Source organism: Tachyglossus aculeatus, chromosome 16, assembly GCF_015852505.1.
Source record: "Tachyglossus aculeatus isolate mTacAcu1 chromosome 16, mTacAcu1.pri, whole genome shotgun sequence".
Classification (NCBI taxonomy): Eukaryota; Metazoa; Chordata; class Mammalia; order Monotremata; family Tachyglossidae; genus Tachyglossus; species Tachyglossus aculeatus.
In genome coordinates this window covers 1,518,074-1,534,771 of record NC_052081.1, presented here as the reverse complement: position 1 = coordinate 1,534,771, position 16,698 = coordinate 1,518,074, and the positions used below count along the sequence as shown (strand labels likewise).

Below are 16,698 nucleotides of genomic sequence, written 5' to 3'. Positions count from 1 at the left end.
GACTTGGACGGGAATTCAAAACCGCAACCTGAGCCGCCGGTTGCGGCCAGGGGACAGGACGGAATGAACAGTGTGCCCAGGGCCCTGGGGACACCGGAGGGGACTTGCCCTAGGGCCTGCGCGGGGCCAAGTCGAGCGAGAGGGGAGAAGTCCCCACAGGTCACCGGGGGAGGCTGAGAGATGTCATCCGGCAATGGAGCCGCCTCACGGAACCCAGCAGGGGCTCAGGGAAAGGGAAGGAAGCAATGGCGAATATATATTTCCTGCAGAGCAGTGAAGGCAGACGACCTGATGGGGAGATAGATGCCAAGCAGGGTTGCGGGACAGGAAGAGAGTGACGGCAGCCCTCACAGAGGCAACCGGCACATAGAGACGTGGCGAAAGAGGAGTTGGGGAGAAGCAGGAGACCAGGAAGGAAGAGAGGGAGAGGAGGAGGAAGGGAAAGAGAGAGGGAGAGAAAGCAGAGGGGAGAGAAAGAGAAACAGAAATACTGAGAGAGAGACAGAGAGCAGCAGCCACTGTCAGGCAGTAGACAACCAGACAGGGTCAGGGAGAGGGAGGAGATGGAGGGGGAGGAATAAGCAGCATGGTTGAGAACCAGCGTGGCCTAGAGGATAAAGCACTTGCCTGGGAGTCTGAAGGACCTGGGTTCTAATCCTGGCTCTGCCACCTGTCTGCTGTGTGATCTTGGGCAAGTCCCTTCACTTCTCTGTACCTCAGTTACCTCATCTGTAAAATGGGGCTTAAGACCACAAGCCCCGTGTGGGGCATGTACTGTGTCCAACCTGATTAGCTTACATCTACTGCAGAGCTTAGTAAAGTACTTGACATATAATAAGCACGCAAATACCATAAAACAGAAAAAAGGGGCGAGAGGGGAAGTGCTACCTAGCCTCTCTTGGGAGGGGGCTGCTTTCTTAAAGTCCTGGGGTGGGGGTGGGGGCGGTGCCCTCCCTAAAGGGTCCCAGTGAACTCAGACAAGTGACCAGAAAGTTCCCCCGTCTGGCGTGAAGTAGGTTTAATGGAAAAAATGAATATTCAGTATTGTCACTGTAAAGGGTGCAGAGGACTTGCAGAACCAGCAGCTTGGCTACCTCAGGCCCTCTGGCCTGTCCGGGGGGCCAGAGCCCCCTTCCGCCCCTAAACACACAACCCCACGACCACTACCACATTTCCTTTCTCTCCCATTGGCCCACAAAACAAGTTCATTGGTGAGGGTTTGGACCCAAGTCGCCTGCCAAGGCCTCAGGCCCCCCACACCCACTGATCTGGGAAGACCCCGGCTCCGGCAGGCTGCCCACCCCACACTCCCACCTCAGGCACCTTTCCTTCCCATAAGGAGACCCAGACCAGCCCAGCTCAGCCTCCAGATGGGAAGCAGTGGATGGGAAGGGGGAGACAGCATTCTAGCCCCCGGGCCTAGGAGGCACAACCACCCCCGTGCAGGCAAACTTGTGCACACATGTATGCAAGCACATGCATGCTCATACATACATGTGCGCGCACCAACACACACATCTCCCTCTCGCTTCCCCAGCGTTGAAGGATCCAGAGCCTGTCCTCCCGGTGAAAGCAGACAAGGCAAACCCCGAGAGTGGGGATACACCCGAAAGGGTGCTTGGGTCCTGGGGGTGAGGAGAGAGGGGAAGGTCAAAGGGCAACCTGGCCTGAAGCCCCAGCAGAAGCCACACCCTGGTGCAGAGCAGGGGTCCAGGTGGGTGGGGCGTCACCCCCAGCTTCCCCCCCAGGAAAGTCTGGTCCGGAAGAAGCTCACCGAGGTGGCGGCCTTCTGAGCGGAGCGATGGCCGACCCCAAACTGCCCCAGGGCCGGAGCGGACGGACCCCGGAGCGGAGGACGGCCCACCTGTGGCCTAAATGATGATGCTCCGGCCGCTCTGAGAACTTCTCTCCTGGCGGAGGGGTAGGGGAGGAAGAGACATGGGAGAGAGACTCAGTCCAATGGAGTGGCAGGGTTGGGTGGGAAGGGATGGGGCCCACTCTGCCTCTCTGATCTCCCAGCTCCCCAGACTAATTGGCAGACAGGGCTCGGCCAAGCCCTGCTGGCATCTCTCAACCCATTCTGGTGTCCTCCCGGCTCACCGACCGCCTCTCCACGCTTCCCCGGCTCTGCTCCCGCTTGCCCAGAACAACTTCCAGTGACCGGTAGCTGGGGGGCTTCTCTTCGGCCCAGCGGGGTGATGGTGGGGGGCCGGGCCAGCGTGGGCACTTCTCATCCTCAGAGCTCCAGGAGCTGCGGGTGGAGGGTGGCGGGGGCGAGTGGCTGCGGTGCCGGCGGCGAGGAGGGCCACGGGGCGGGCGGCGGGATGGGGGACTGTCCGCCCGGTGCCGCTGGCGCCTCCGGCTCCGGGAGAGGGCATGGGGAGGGGGCCTATGGGACCCCTCACTGGAGTAGCCGCCAGGTGGGCTCCAATGCCCGCTGGGCCCCCGATGGCTGCCCACCCTCCCTGAGGTCCCCCGGGCCTCCCGCTCCCAGTGCCAGGCCCTGCGGGAGAAATCGGCGCAGGGGTAGTCCTTCTCCTCCTCCTCCTGCCACCCCCACCCACCGGGCCGGGCCCTTCTCCTGTCACCCCTATCCTTGCGGGGGTCCCGCGGGCCCCTGGCCAGATGGGAGGTGCGACTGGTGCTCTGAGAGGGCGGGGGGTCACGGACAAGCGGGGGCAGCTGGATAACCCGGCGCTCCACGATCTCGGGGCCCAGGGAGGATAGTACACTGCCAGGATGGGCAAGCCCGGCGGGCAGTGCCAGGGGGGGCGGCAGAGGGCTGGGCAGGGTTGAGGCTCCTCAGCTCCTTCTCCAGATAGTCCAGGACTCCGTTGGCAGGTGGGCGGGTGGAACCCACAGACGGGGGATGGAGGCCAGCCTGCAGGGACAGATCTGAGCACAGACAGTGAGATGACCAGCTGGAACCTCCATGTCCCAGCCGGGGGGGCCACCCCCTCCCCTTGCCCCAGGCCTGGAGCCGGGGAGGTAGGTAGCCCCTCTCCCCATTGGGGTCGGAGGAGTAGCCCTCCCCACCTCCATTTCCTGACCCTGCCCTCCCACCCTGGCTCTGGAGCTTGCCTCTCTGCAGCAGGGGGTTCAGCGGGTAGGAAGAAGACCGGTAGCTCCCGTCGGCCCCCCAGGCCGGGGGCTGCTCCAGAAACTGGGACATTAGGGACCGAGCCTGCTTCATGTAGCGCTGCCGGGCCAGGGCTGTGCGGTGGAATGGGGGGAAAAGGGGAAAGTGTTACCCCCTCTCTTGGGAATGGGGGAGTCCCCTTATATGATGGAGGGACCGCGGGGGTTTAGGAGGCCCCCCAGCCTTGCCCCAGCTCTGCTCCAGGACTAGACCAGCCTGGTTTCCTCCCCACTTTCCCTGCACAACCTTACCGCTCCTTCCCACGGGACCTGTTGAACCGTCCGGAAGGCAACTTCCTGAAGTTTGTTCTCTGGCTTTCCCTTCTTCCACCTTGCTGAGGCGGGGCCCTTCTATCTCTTTCCCCATCCCCCTCCCCTTCCCTGGGTCTTCAAATCTCCAGGCTGAGACCCCAACTCTGCATTCAGTTCCCCTTTTCTGGAGTGTCCCGAATCGGGCCTTGTTGATTCCCAAAGACAGCTGGCTTCATCATCATTTTTACAGCAGAAGTCTTGGGGAGCCGGGGTCACCCGGCCCCCTGGGCCCCACCTCCTGAAGCCCAGAGAGGTTAAGGGTCTTCCCCGAGGTGACACAGCAGGCCAGCGGCCACTACTCCGCGTCCCACCCACTCACCTTCCTCAGGGCAGCAACAGCGAGTGGGGCAGCAGGGGCACCGGACGTAGCAGCAACAGCACTGCGGGCAGCCCTGGCACCAGCACACGCCAACCAGCACGAGCAGGACCACCGCTCCGAGGAGGATGAAGATGACCGTGAGCCAGTCTGCACAGCGGCCGGCGACGATGATGGCAGGGAAGGAGAGAGGGAGGGAGGGAGGGTCAGACCCGTTGCCCCTGTAACAGCCAGCCTATCCCCAGATTTGCCCGCTTTCCTGCCTGGGGGCGGTCTGCCCGGGGGCGGTCTGCCCAGGGCCTGGCCCACAAAGCAGTAGGGGCAGCAGCAGAGGCTACTCACGCAAGACAGTGAGCTTCACTTCCTTGTCGGGGTCCCCTGATGTGTCCCCGAGGGCCTCAATGGTACAGTAGTACACGCCATGATCCCACCACATAACCTCATTGATCACCAGGTCTGCCCCTGGTGAGGGAGAGGGGGTGAGGCAGTGGGTGGGCTGGGGGTCCGGACCCCCCGCCCAACCCTAGGGCTCCTGAGCAGCCCAGCAGAGCCCTCCCTTCCTGAGCAGGTGGAGGTGGGGCCTCTCTTTGAGGAGAGTGACTTGCTGTGGGTGGGAAGATTGTCACCCTGGGAGGGACCGAGCAGACATCCGTAACAGTGGGCAACCAGACTACCCTGCCCTGGATGGAGCCAACGGAGAGGGGCCCAGTCCGGGGGGGATGGCCTCCATGGATGCACGTAACTGACCGGCTGGGCTCCCAATCTCACTCACCCCAGGCTCGGGCAAGGCCCGAGAGTTTCTGGTTGGGGCCGAAAAATCCCAAAATGGCAACTGTCAAATAATCCCTGCTAACACTCTGCCAGGCAGGAGGAGCAACCACCCCTCTCCCCCACCCCCAAACCTGTCCTTCCCCACGCTCAGGGTGCCACATCAGGCATGAAAGAGGAGGGCCCTCCCGGCTGGACACTGCCCTCAGAACAACCGTCTAGGCCCTGCTGTGCTTGACGGGAGCTGTGAACTGCTACCCAGACTTGTCCGAGGCCTGCCCCCTCAAGAGCCGACGTGGGCCCCAGAGGGCACACGGAGGTCTCGAAGCAAGAAGGGCAGATCCACGGGGAAAAGAGCAGACAGACACAACGGCCACCTAACCTGGGCCCTACCTACCCAGGTTCTGATCCGTTGGGTTGCCCGCTGCCGGGGTGGCAATCCTCTCTGCCTCTGGGGCAGGAACCCACCTCAAGGGCAAGCCGGCAAGATCACCCAGAGGCCCTCGGTGAGCCCTAGGTCCGGCCCCCGTAGGCTCCCATCCCCCCAGTCCGGTCCGGCCCACTCACGGTTCTGGATGGTGATTTTGCGCTGACGGTACTCCCCGCCCAGCACCGGCTCGTTCTGGCCCCGCCTCTGGGCCACGACCCGCACCTCCCGCTGGCCATCGTTGCAGTCGTTGGACGGGTCCTGGCCCAGCGCCAGGGCCGCTTGATATGCTAGTGGCACGGAAGACACCCCCAGCACCATTCATTCAATTGTTAATATTTATTAAGAAGCAGTGCGGCTCAGTGGAAAGAGCCCGGGCTTTGGAGTCGGAGGTCACGGGTTCAAACCCCGGCTCCGCCAATTGTTAGCTGTGTGACTTTGGACAAGTCACGTAACTTCTCTGGGCCTCAGTTCCCTCATCTGTAAAATGCGGATTAAGACAGTGAGCACCCCCATGGGACAACCTGATCACCTTGTAACCTCCCCAGCGCTTAGAACAGTGCTTTGCACACAGTAAGTGTTTAATAAATGCCATTATTATTATTATTATTATTATTGAGTTCTTATTGTGTGCAAAGTGGTTGGGAGAATAATCACCAAGCAAGGGGATGTCCTCTTGGCCCAGACCCCAGACCCTGGATCCGTGGGAGCAGAATGGGGCCACAGACCCCCACCGACCACTGCCCTGGGTGGAAGCCAATTATTATTATTATGGTATTTGTTAAGCTCTTACTTCGTGCCAAGTATTGTTCTAAGCACTGGGATAGCTCCAAGTTTCTCATGTTGGACATGGGATAGATCCAAGTTTCTCATGTTGGACACAGTCCCTGTCCCTCACAGGGCTCACAGCCCAAGTAGGAGGAAGTAGGTTTTAATCCCCATTTTTCAGATGTGGTAGGAGGCACAGAGACGTTAAATGACTTGCCTGAGGTCACACAGCAGGCCCACGGCAGAGCTGGGATTAGAACCCAAGACCACTGAATCTTTCCACTAAACCATGCTGCTTCTCAGGGCAAGAGCCTTCCGCTCTGCACCAAGCCCACTCTGGACCATTGGCTTCAGGGTTCACCACCAGTACTTACCTAGTAATAATGACGACATTTGTTAAGCGCTTACTATGTGTAGAGCACTGTTCTAAGCGCTGGGGGGGATACAAGGTGATCAAGTTGTCCCACGTGGGGCTCACAGTCTTAATCCCCATTTTACAGATGAGGTCACTGAGGCTCAGAGAAGTTAAGTGACTTGCCCAAGGTCACACAGCAGACATGTGGCAGAGCTGGGATTTGAACCCACGACCTCTGACTCCAAAGCCCGTGCTCTTTCCACTGAGCCATGCTGCTTCTGTAGTGGTAGTACCTAGTAGTATTCATTCATTCAATCGTATTTATTGAGCGCTTACTGTGTGCAGGGCACTGTACTAAGCACTTGGGAAGTACAAGTTGGCAACATATAGGGATGGTCCCTACCCAACAGCAGGCTCACAGTCTAGAAGGGGGAGACAGACAACGAAACAAAACATATTAACAAAATAAAATAAATAGAATAAATTTAGTAGGTTAGTAGTAGTAGTAGTAATAATAATAATAATGGGAAGCAGTGTGGCCTAATGGAAAGAGACCAAGCTTGGGAGTCAGAGGACCTGGGTTCTAATCCCAACCCCGCCACTTGTCTGCTGCGTGAACTCAGGCAAGTCGCTTCACTTCTCTGTTCCTCAGTTCCCTCATCTGTAAAATGGGGATCACGACTGTGCACCCCATGTGAGACAGGGACTGTGTCCAACCCCCGACTGATTGTAAACTTCCCGAAGGCAGGGTCTGGGTCATTGACTTTTGTGGGACGCCTCCGACTTCCCGGACCGGTGCTCGAGGTGGCACCCCGCACGTAGCCGGAGCCCAGAACATCTGTCGGCTCGGGCCCAGGGCAGGGGGGATGTGGTAAAGGGCCGGCCGGTAGTTCTGAACTTCCTTCCACTGCCCCTGTCCCGGGCGGAGGACACACTCACAGGCAGAGTAGTAGTCAAAAATGGGATCTTTGCAGAAGGACTTGAAGCGCCAAGTGACCACAACGTCCTGCAGCTGGGCTGAAGTGGTGTAGTCGCACTTGAGGACGATGGAGGCGAAGAGCATGGCGTAGCGCTCGGTGTCCTGCACCGTCACCAGCAGGGAGAGGCATCCTGGGGCCGGGACACGGAGGGCGAAGGCTGAAGGGAGGCCGGTGCTGTCCGGGCAAAAAACTCCGGGGACACCACGGGGACTGGGAGATAAAATCTCCCCCTTCCTCTTTCTCATCTCTCCCGCCTCCGGCCCCTGGCTAGCACAGTTCCCCTGACCTGGAACTTCCCCACTGCCCCCAATCCGCCAGACTTCTGCTCTCCCCCAAAAGCCTCCTGAAATCCTACCTCCACCAGGAAGCCTTCCCTGACCAATCTCCTCCTTGTCAGATCATCTCTCAATCACCACCTCGCACGGACACACTCACCCCCTCTCGGCTCGTAGAGCTCTTTTGCATCTATTGATTTACATATTGTACTATTAAATCATGTATTTAATCATCTACTCATCTTTCCAGGCCCTTCTTTTCCTCCTCTCTGTAAATTATCTTGCACAGGACTAATTGTGGAATCTGTTACATTTTTACCATGTGCCAAGCACTGCATTAAGCCCTGGGGGAGACACAAGACCACCAGGTCGAGGTCATCATTCATTCATTCAATCGTATTTATTGGGCACCTACTGTGTGCAGAGCACTGTACTAAGCACTTGGGAAGTACAAGTTGGCAACATATAGAGACGGTCCCTACACAACAGTGGGCTCTCAGTCTAGAAGCTTGTTGAGTGCAGAGATTATGTCATTTATTTTGATTGTACCACACTCTCCCAAAAGCTTAGCTGAGCATTTGGCACAAAGTAGTGCCCAGAAAGTAGTGGTGATTGACTGGCTGGTTGGCCATAGCTCTCAGGTGGGTTTCTGTTGAAGATATTGGAGGGGAAAAGAAGAAATGGAGGGAAGGAAAGGTCTGGTTCAGTTGAGGGGTGGTCTGCAGCACCTCCTGCTTAGTCAGTCAATCAGTCATATTTATTGAGCGCTTACTGTGTGCAGAGCACTGTATTAAGCACAAGTCACTTCCCTGTAGCTCAGTTTCCTCATCTGTAAAATGGGGGTTCAATCCCTGTCCTCCCTCCCTCTTAATCTGTGGGATCTGATTATCTTGTATCTGCCCCGGCGCTTAGTATCATGCTTGGCATGTAATAAGTGCTTAGCAAATACCACAGTTATTATTACAGTGCCCTGCACTAGGGGCACTTGACAATAATAACAATAACTGCAGTATTTGTTGAGCACATACTATGTGCCAGACACTGTACTAAACTCTGGGGTAGATAAACATAAATTGGGCTGGACACAGTCCCTGTCCCAAGTGGGGCTCACAGTCTCGATTCCCATTTTACAGTTGAGGCAACTGAAACACAGAGAAGTGAAATGATTTGCCCAAGGTCACACGGCAGGCAAGTGGCAGAGCCGGTGTTAGAACCCACAGCCCTCTGGCTCCCAGGCCGTGCTGCTTCTAACAAACTATGCTGCTTCCTGGTAGCCACTGGGGAACTTGGTCTGATTTTTGGGAGGACCCAGGATGGCCCAGAGACCTTGTATCTTTGGTCCCAGGCCAGGGGCAAGTGGCCCCGCATGCCAATTGAGTGGTCAGGAGCTGCTGGAGCGGGCCATGATGGACTCGTCTTTCCAGACTGGGCTGCTCTGCCACTAGAAGTCAAAATCCACTAGGCAAATCCACCAGGCCTGTATCCTTTCTCAGCTAGATAAGGCCCCAAAGGTATTTACCCGGTAGCTAGGGCAGCACCGCCTTAGATAACTGTGCCAACACTTCCCGGCTGACTGTCCAGGGGAAAGGGGCAGGGCAGGGCACTCCAGATTACCTTGTATCTACCCCTGCGCTTAGTACAGTGCCTGGCACCTAGTAATCTCTTAACAAATATCATTTAAAAAAATAAAAGAGCCAGGACAAGCTCTCTCTGAAATTGCAACAGTACAGAAAAAAAAAAAGCAGCCCAATTCTTCTCCTTTTGGGAAAGGGGAAGTGGCCATTACGAGCGTCAGCGGGACATGATCACTCGTTCAGTGAAGAGACTCACATGCGATGGCGTCATTTTCCACAGCAAAACTTCTAGGTTCCAGCCACACAGATGAAAGCTTCCTATCTCAACCACATTCATTCAGTCGTATTTACCGAGCACTTACTGTGCGTGGAGCACTGTACTAAGCACTTGGGAGAGTATGATACAATAAACAGACACATTCCCTGCCCAAGAGCTTCAGTCTCGTGAGGCCCGCTTCAGTCTAGTGAGGCCCGCTTCAGTCTAATACTAAGATACCAAATCAATCGATGGTATTTATTTAGCACCTACTGTGTAGATACAGGTTGTATTGTGTGAAAAGCAAGGTTTTAAGCCCTAGGGAGAGTATGAGTTGGTAGACATGTTCTCTGCCCACAGGGAGCTTACTGTCTAGAGGGGGAGACAGACATTAATATAAATAAATAAATTACAGCTATGTACATAAGTGCTGTGGGGCTGAGAGTGGGGAAAATAAATAAAATAATATACTAAAGAGGTAGTAAGGCTCAGTGGAAGAGCAGAGTTTGGAAGTCTGAAGGCCTGGATCGTAGTCCCAACTCTTTCCCTGACCTGCTGGATGACTCAACTTCTCCAGGGCCTCGGATTCCTCATCTGTAAAATAGGGAGAAAGTGTCTACTCTCCCTTTTAGACTGTGAGCCCCGTGTGGAAGAAGTGACTGCCCAGGCTGATGATCTCGCCCCTACTTCAGTGAGGGATTTTTCTGAGAAGCAAAAATATAGTAACGACGATGAAAATATCACCCTCAACAATAATGATGATGGTGGTGTTGGTTTAGTGCTCCTTTACGTGTCAAGCAATCCCCCTCAGTAATAATAACGATGATGGTGTTCGTTTAGTGCTTCCAACCTCTGTATTGAGCACAGGGGTAAGTACAGGACAATCACGCTGGACACAATCCCCGTTCCACATGGGGCTCCCCACCGCCCCAGCCGATAAATCTAACCGATAACAAACACACTGTCTCCTTGAGAGGGGGAATGGAGACGTTAATTACTGACCCTGACCTCCCTCTGTCAGTTACCCAACACATAATGACCGCATTAGCGGGTCTGAGAAATAAATATGTGGTTTTCAAAACTCTTTTCCTCCTGGGAAATGACGCTATTCAAACAAAATGGAAATTTTGAGAGTACCCTGGCAGGGGAGGATAGACAAGATGGGCCAGAGTGAGTTGTTAGAGAAACAGTGTGGCCTAGTGGAAACAGTACTAGCCTGTGAGTCAGAGAACCTGGGTTCTAATCCTGCTGTGTGACCACTTCGCTTCTCTGAGTCTCAGTTCCCTCATCTGCAAAATGGCGGTTCAATATCTGTTCTCCCCACCACTTAAACTGTGCGCCCAACGTGGGACCTGATTATCTCATATCTACCCCAGAGTTTAGTACAGTGCTTGGCACAAAGTAAGCATTTAACAACCACAATTATTATCACTGATTTTCTTACCTGATTTCCTTTCTCTTTAAATAATTTTGGTATTTGCTAAGCACTTACGATGTGGCAGGCACCCTACTAAGCACTTAACAAACACCACAATTATTATCACTGTTTCTCTTACCTGATTTCCTTTCTCCTAAATAAATAATTAAAGTATTTGCTAAGCGCTTACTATAGGCCTGGCACTGTACTAAGCACTGGGGTGGATACAGGCAAACCAGGTTGGACACAGTCCCTTGTCCCATGTAGGGCGCACAGTCTCAATCCCCATTTTACAGTTGAGGTAACTGAGGCCCAGAGAAGTGAAGTGACTTGCCCAAAGTTATATTCATTCATTCAATCGTATTAGTGAGCGCTTACTGTGTGCAGAGCACTGCACTAAGCGCTTGGGAAGTACAAGTTGGCAACATATAGAGACGGTCCCTACCCAACCGCGGGCTCACAGTCTAGAAGGGGGAGACAGACAACAAAACAAAACATATTAACAAAATAAAATAAATAAAATAGCACAGCAGACACGTGGCAAAGCACAGGAATGTGTCTGTTTATTGTTATATTGTACCCTCCCAAGCACTAAGTTCAGTGCTCTGTACACAGTAGGTGCTCAATAAATACAATTGTCTATCTGACAGAGCACTGTACTGAGCTTACTTGGCCTCCCAACTCTAAACTCCATGTGGACACTCCCTCTAATTCTTAATTGATTAATTTATTTTTATAATATTGAGCAGGTTGTCAATTGGATGAACTAAGGAAAACTCTGGCAGCCTCCCAGCTGCACGAATTGAAACACTCTTGTCCTCTAGTGCCTCCCACCCCCACTCATTAATATTATTAATAATAATAACAGATACCACAATAATAATATTATTAATTATATTAATATTGTTAATTATTATGGGATTTGTTAAGCGCTTACTGCGTGCCAAACACTGTACTAAGTGCTGGGGGGGGGGAATGCAAGCAAATCAGGTTGGACACAGTCCCTTGTCCCATGTGGGGCTCATAGGGCCCAGAGAAGTGAAGTGATTTGCCCAAGCTCCCACAGCAGCTAAGTGGCAGAGCGGAGATTAGAATCCATTTTAGCAAACCCACTCTCCCCCTTCAGGCTTTTGTTGAAATGGTTATTAATAATAATAATAATAATAATAGTGGTATTTGTTAAGCACTTACTATGTGCCAAGCACTGTTCTAAGCACTAAGATACAAGGTTCTAAGTTCTAAGATACAAGGTGATCAGGTTGCCCCACGTGGGGCTCACAGTCTTAATCCCCATTTGACAGGTGAGGCAACTGAGGCACAGAGAAGTTAAGTGACTTGCCCAAAGTCACAACCCACAACTTCTGGTTCCCAAGCCCGTGCTCTTTCCACTGAGCCATGCTGCTTCTAACTTTAACCCACCATTCGACCAGGAATTCCCAGCTTCAACCGGTTTGGGGCTGGGCCTGGGCAGCAAGGGCAAGAAGCTGCTTGGTCAAAGACTCAAGCATGCCCTACCAGTCAGTGGAATTTACTGAGCGCTTACTGTGCACAGAGCACTGTACTAAGCACTTGGGAGAGGACAAACAAGACGCATTCCCCACCCACAGTGAGCTTACAGTCTTGAGGGGGGGATAAACATTAATAGAAATAATAATAATAATGATGATGGTATTTGTTAAGTGCTTACTATGTGCCAAACACTGTTCTAAGCACTAAGGTAGATACAAGATAATCACGCTGTCCCAGTGGAGCTCACTGTCTTAACCCTCATTTTACAGAAGAGGTAACTGGGGCACAGAGAATAATAATAATAATAATAATAATAACGGTATTTGTTAAGTGCTTACTATATGCCAAGCACTGTTCTAAGCTCTGAGGTAGATAGAAGGTAATCAGGTTGTCCCACGTGGAGCTCAGTCTTAACCCCCATTTTACAGATGAGGTAACTGAGGCACAGAGAATAAAAATAATAATAATAATAATGGTATTTGTTAGGCACCATTATGTGCCAAGCACTGTTCCAAGTGCTGAGGTAGATACCGGGTAATCAAGTTATCCCACGTGGGGCTCACACTTTTAATCCCCATTTTACAGAGGAGGTAACCGAGGCACAGAGAAGTTAAGTGACTTTACCAAGGTCACGCAGCAGACAAGTAACTTGCCCAAGGTCACACAGCAGACAAAGTGGCAGAGCCGGAATGAGGACCCACGACCTCTGACTCCCAAGCCCGGGCTCTTTCCACTGAGCCACAGTGCTTCTCATTAAATAAATTAAGGATATGGACTTAAGTGGCCTGGGGGCCGGGGGGCTACCCTGCTCCATTCGAGGCTGGAGATGGGACCAGGTGGGCGCTGAGAGAGGCAGGTTTGAGGAGACAAAAAGTCACTGCTTGGGGGGCTTCGGCAGGTCTAAGGGGGCAAAATTCCTTCTTTCATTCATTCAATTGTATTTATTGAGTGCTTACTATGTGCAGAACACTGGACTAAGCGCTTGGAAAGTGTAATCCGGCAACAGAGACAATCCCTACCCAACACCGGGCTCATGGCCTAGAAGCGGGGTGGGGGGGAGACAGACAACAAAACAAAACAAGTAGACAAAATGCATCGTGGGGGAGAAATGGGGGGGAGGAGGCCAGCAGGTAAGGAGAGGGAGGAGGAAGTGGATGGAAAGTGGAAAGTGGGATGAAGGAGGGGCCAGGAAGGAAGGTGTATATGTCTGTACATATTTATTACTCTATTTAGTTTACTTGTACATATTTATTCTATTTATTTTATTTGGTTTATATGCTTGTACATATTTATTACTCTATTTATTTATTTTACTTGTACATATTTATTCTATTTATTTTATTTGGTTTATATGTTTTGTTTTGTTGTCTGTCTCCCCCTTCTAGACTGTGAGCCCACTGTTGGGTAGGGACCGTCTCTATATGTTGCAAACTTGTACTTTCCAAGCGCTTAGTACAGTGCTCTGCACACAGTAAGCGCTCAATAAATACGACTGAATGAATGAAAGGCGGGGGGGGGGGGCAGACAACAAAACAAAACAAGTAGACAAAATGCATCGTGGGGGAGAAATGAGGGGAGGAGGCCAGCAGCTAAGGAGAGGGAGGAGGAAGAGGATGGAAAGTGGGATGAAGGAGGGGCCAGGAAGGAAGGTATATATGTTTGTACATATTTATTATTCTATTTATTTATTTTACTTGTATATATTTATTTATTTTATTTGGTTTATATGTTTTGTTTTGTTCTCTGTCTCCCCCTTCTAGACTGTGAGCCCGCTGTTGGGTTGGGACCGTCTCTAGACGCTGCAAACTTGTACTTCCCAAGCGCTTAGTACAGTGCTCTGCACACAGGAAGAGCTCAATAATTACGATTGAATGAACGAATGAATAAAGGGGAGTGGGTCAGGACAGGGTGGGAGGGGGGCGGTGGATCTCTCCCCGGCTGCACCTGGCCCAGGTGGGCGACAGAACCATGATCCCTGGGTCCTCTCCCCAGCGCTTAGAACAGTGCTTTGCACATAGTAAGCGCTTAATAAATGTCATTAAAAGAAAAAGGAAACTCCAGCCGCCCCGCAGGTGGCTCTTACCTGTCAGCCAGGTACAGAGGAGAAGCAGGGGTGACACCCCCGCCCTCCCCATGGCGGCTCCCAGGATTTTCCTCCAGGCCCTGATCCTTCTCCCTCGGCCCGGGGGCCCAGAAGGGAGGGAGAGGGAGGGGATTCACCTGTCTGTCCCGCCCCCCGACCTCACCTGCATCCCCGGATACCGACCCGCCCCTCCAGTTCAAGCCCCACCCCCTGAGCTCACCTGTTTCCCCCCCATCCCTTCCCCACCATTCATTCAATCGTATTTATTGAGCGCATACTGTGTGCAGAGCACTGGACTAAGCGCTTGGGAAGTCCAAGTCGTCAACATAGAGAGACGGTCCCTACCCAACAACGGGCTCACAGTCTAGAAGGGGGAGGCAGACAACAAAACAAAACATGTGGACGGGTGTCAAGTCGTCAGAATACATAGACATAAAGCTAGATGCACATCATTAAGAAAATAGAATAGTAAATTTGTACAAGTACCAGCTCCCACAAAACTTCTTTTTTCATTCATTCATTCAATCGTATTTATTGAGCGCTTACTATGTGCAGAGCACTGTACTAAGCACTTGGGAAGTACAAGTTGGCAACATATAGAGACGGTCCCTACCCAACAATGGGCTCACAGTCTGGAATTTTTTTTCCCAAAATAAAACTTCTAATTTACTGGATCTCTCTCCAAGAATATCCCCTCCAGTCCCCCTTTCCCTCCCTCCTTTTCCAAATTCAAATTGTCTAGGCTCTTGTACTGTCTCGATTGTGTGCCTGGGACTCTCTGGGTGGCTTCGTTTCTGTCCCTCTGGGTTTCACATCTGAGGCTGTCTCCTCGTGTCTCTGTTTCCAAGCCTTTGTCTGTCTCTTCCTCCTCTGGATTTCTGAATCTATACGTGTTCTCTCTATGACGTGTGTGTTTCTGTGGGCGTGTCTGCCTCTAAGTTCAGTTCTCTCTGTGAATCTGTTTTTGCGTCTGTCTCTCGGTGTCTTCAGAGTGTTTGTGGTTTTTCCCATTTTTTTACCATTCCAAGATGCTGTAGAGTGTCTTTCCTGGAAATAAACAAGACAACACTCTCTCCTCCCCTGCTGATCCACTTCCCCCACCCGACACCAGGCACTGGCTGTCTCCTGCCTCCTCGCCGCTGTTTTTGTTAAGCACTTACTAAGTGTCAAACACTGTACTAAGCAAAGGGGTAAATGCAATATAAACAGATTGGACACAGTCTCTGTCCGATATATTCACAGTCTGAGACAGAGGAAAAAAAGAGTTTGAATCCCAATTTAACAAATGAAGAAACTGAGGTTCAGAGAACTTAAGTGACTTGCCCAAGGTCCCACAGAAGGGAAGTGGTGCAGTTGGGATTGGAAACCAGGTCTTCTGACTCCCAGGCCTGTGTTATTTTCACTAGGCAGCACTTCTTTTTTTAAAAAAAAATGGTATTTCTTAAGCCCTTACTATATGTCAAACACCATTCTAAGCACTGAGGTAGGTACAAGTTTATTAGTTTGGACACAGTTCCTGTCCTGCACAGGGCTCACAGTCTATGTAGGAGGGAGAACAGGTATTCAATCCCCATTTTACAGTTGAGGAAACTGACGCTTAGAGAAGTTAAGTGACTTGCCCAAGGTCACACAGCAAGCAGTTGGCAGAGCCAGGGTTAGAACCCAGGTCCTTTCATTTATTCATTCAGTCATCACAGAGAGAAGCAGTGTGGCTCAGTGGAAAGAGCCCGGGCATTGGAGTCAGAGGTCATGGGTTCAAATCCCAGCTCCGCCAATTGTCAGCTGTGTGACTTTGGACAAGTCACTTAACTTCTCTGGGCCTCAGTTACCTCATCTGTAAAATGGGGATTAAAACTGTGAGCCCCACGTGGGACAATCTGATCACCTTGTATCCCCCCCTCCCCAGTGGTTAGAACAGTACTTTGCACATAGTAAGCACTTAACAAATGCCATCATCATTATTATTATTATTATATTTACTGAGTGCTTACTGTGTGCAGATCACCATACTGAGCACTACTGTTGCACGATACAACAATAAACAGACACATTACCTGCCCACAATGAGTTTACAGTCTAGAGGGGGAGACAGACAGTAATATAAGTAAATAAATGATGGATGTGGACATAACTGCTGTGGGGCTGGGAGGGGTGATGAATAAAGAGAACAAGCCAGGGAGAAGCAGAATAATAATAATAATAATGATAGCATTTATTAAGCGCTTACTACGTGCAAAGCACTGTTCTAAGCACTGGGGAGGTTACAAGGTGATCAGGTTGTCCCATGGGGGGCTCACAGTCTTAATCCCCATTTTACAGATGAGGGAACTGAGGCACAGAGAAGTTAAGTGACTTGCCCAAAGTCACACAGCTGGCAATTGGCGGAGCCGGGGTGAGTAAGCCAACACCTAGGCCCATGCTTTTTCCACTAGGCCACTCTGCTTCTTGCACTAGCCTTCAGGGCTCTGGACTAAGTGGGCTTCTCAAGGGGCCAGGTTGTCTGGCTGCTGCCTCCCTTCT

General features: G+C 52.1%; 1 protein-coding gene across 1 annotated transcript; it reads right to left on the bottom strand.

The window, feature by feature from the left end:
- Positions 1-1,003: 1,003 nt before the first annotated feature.
- Positions 1,004-14,250, bottom strand: ILDR1 (immunoglobulin like domain containing receptor 1). The gene is given in 9 exon segments (XM_038758226.1): positions 1,004-1,910; positions 2,101-2,781; positions 2,783-2,895; positions 3,082-3,213; positions 3,770-3,916; positions 4,109-4,228; positions 5,102-5,251; positions 7,024-7,194; positions 14,179-14,250. Coding segments are annotated over 9 exon segments (1,605 nt in total). The 5' UTR covers positions 14,231-14,250; the 3' UTR covers positions 1,004-1,871.
- Between the last annotated feature and the right edge of the window lie 2,448 nt (positions 14,251-16,698).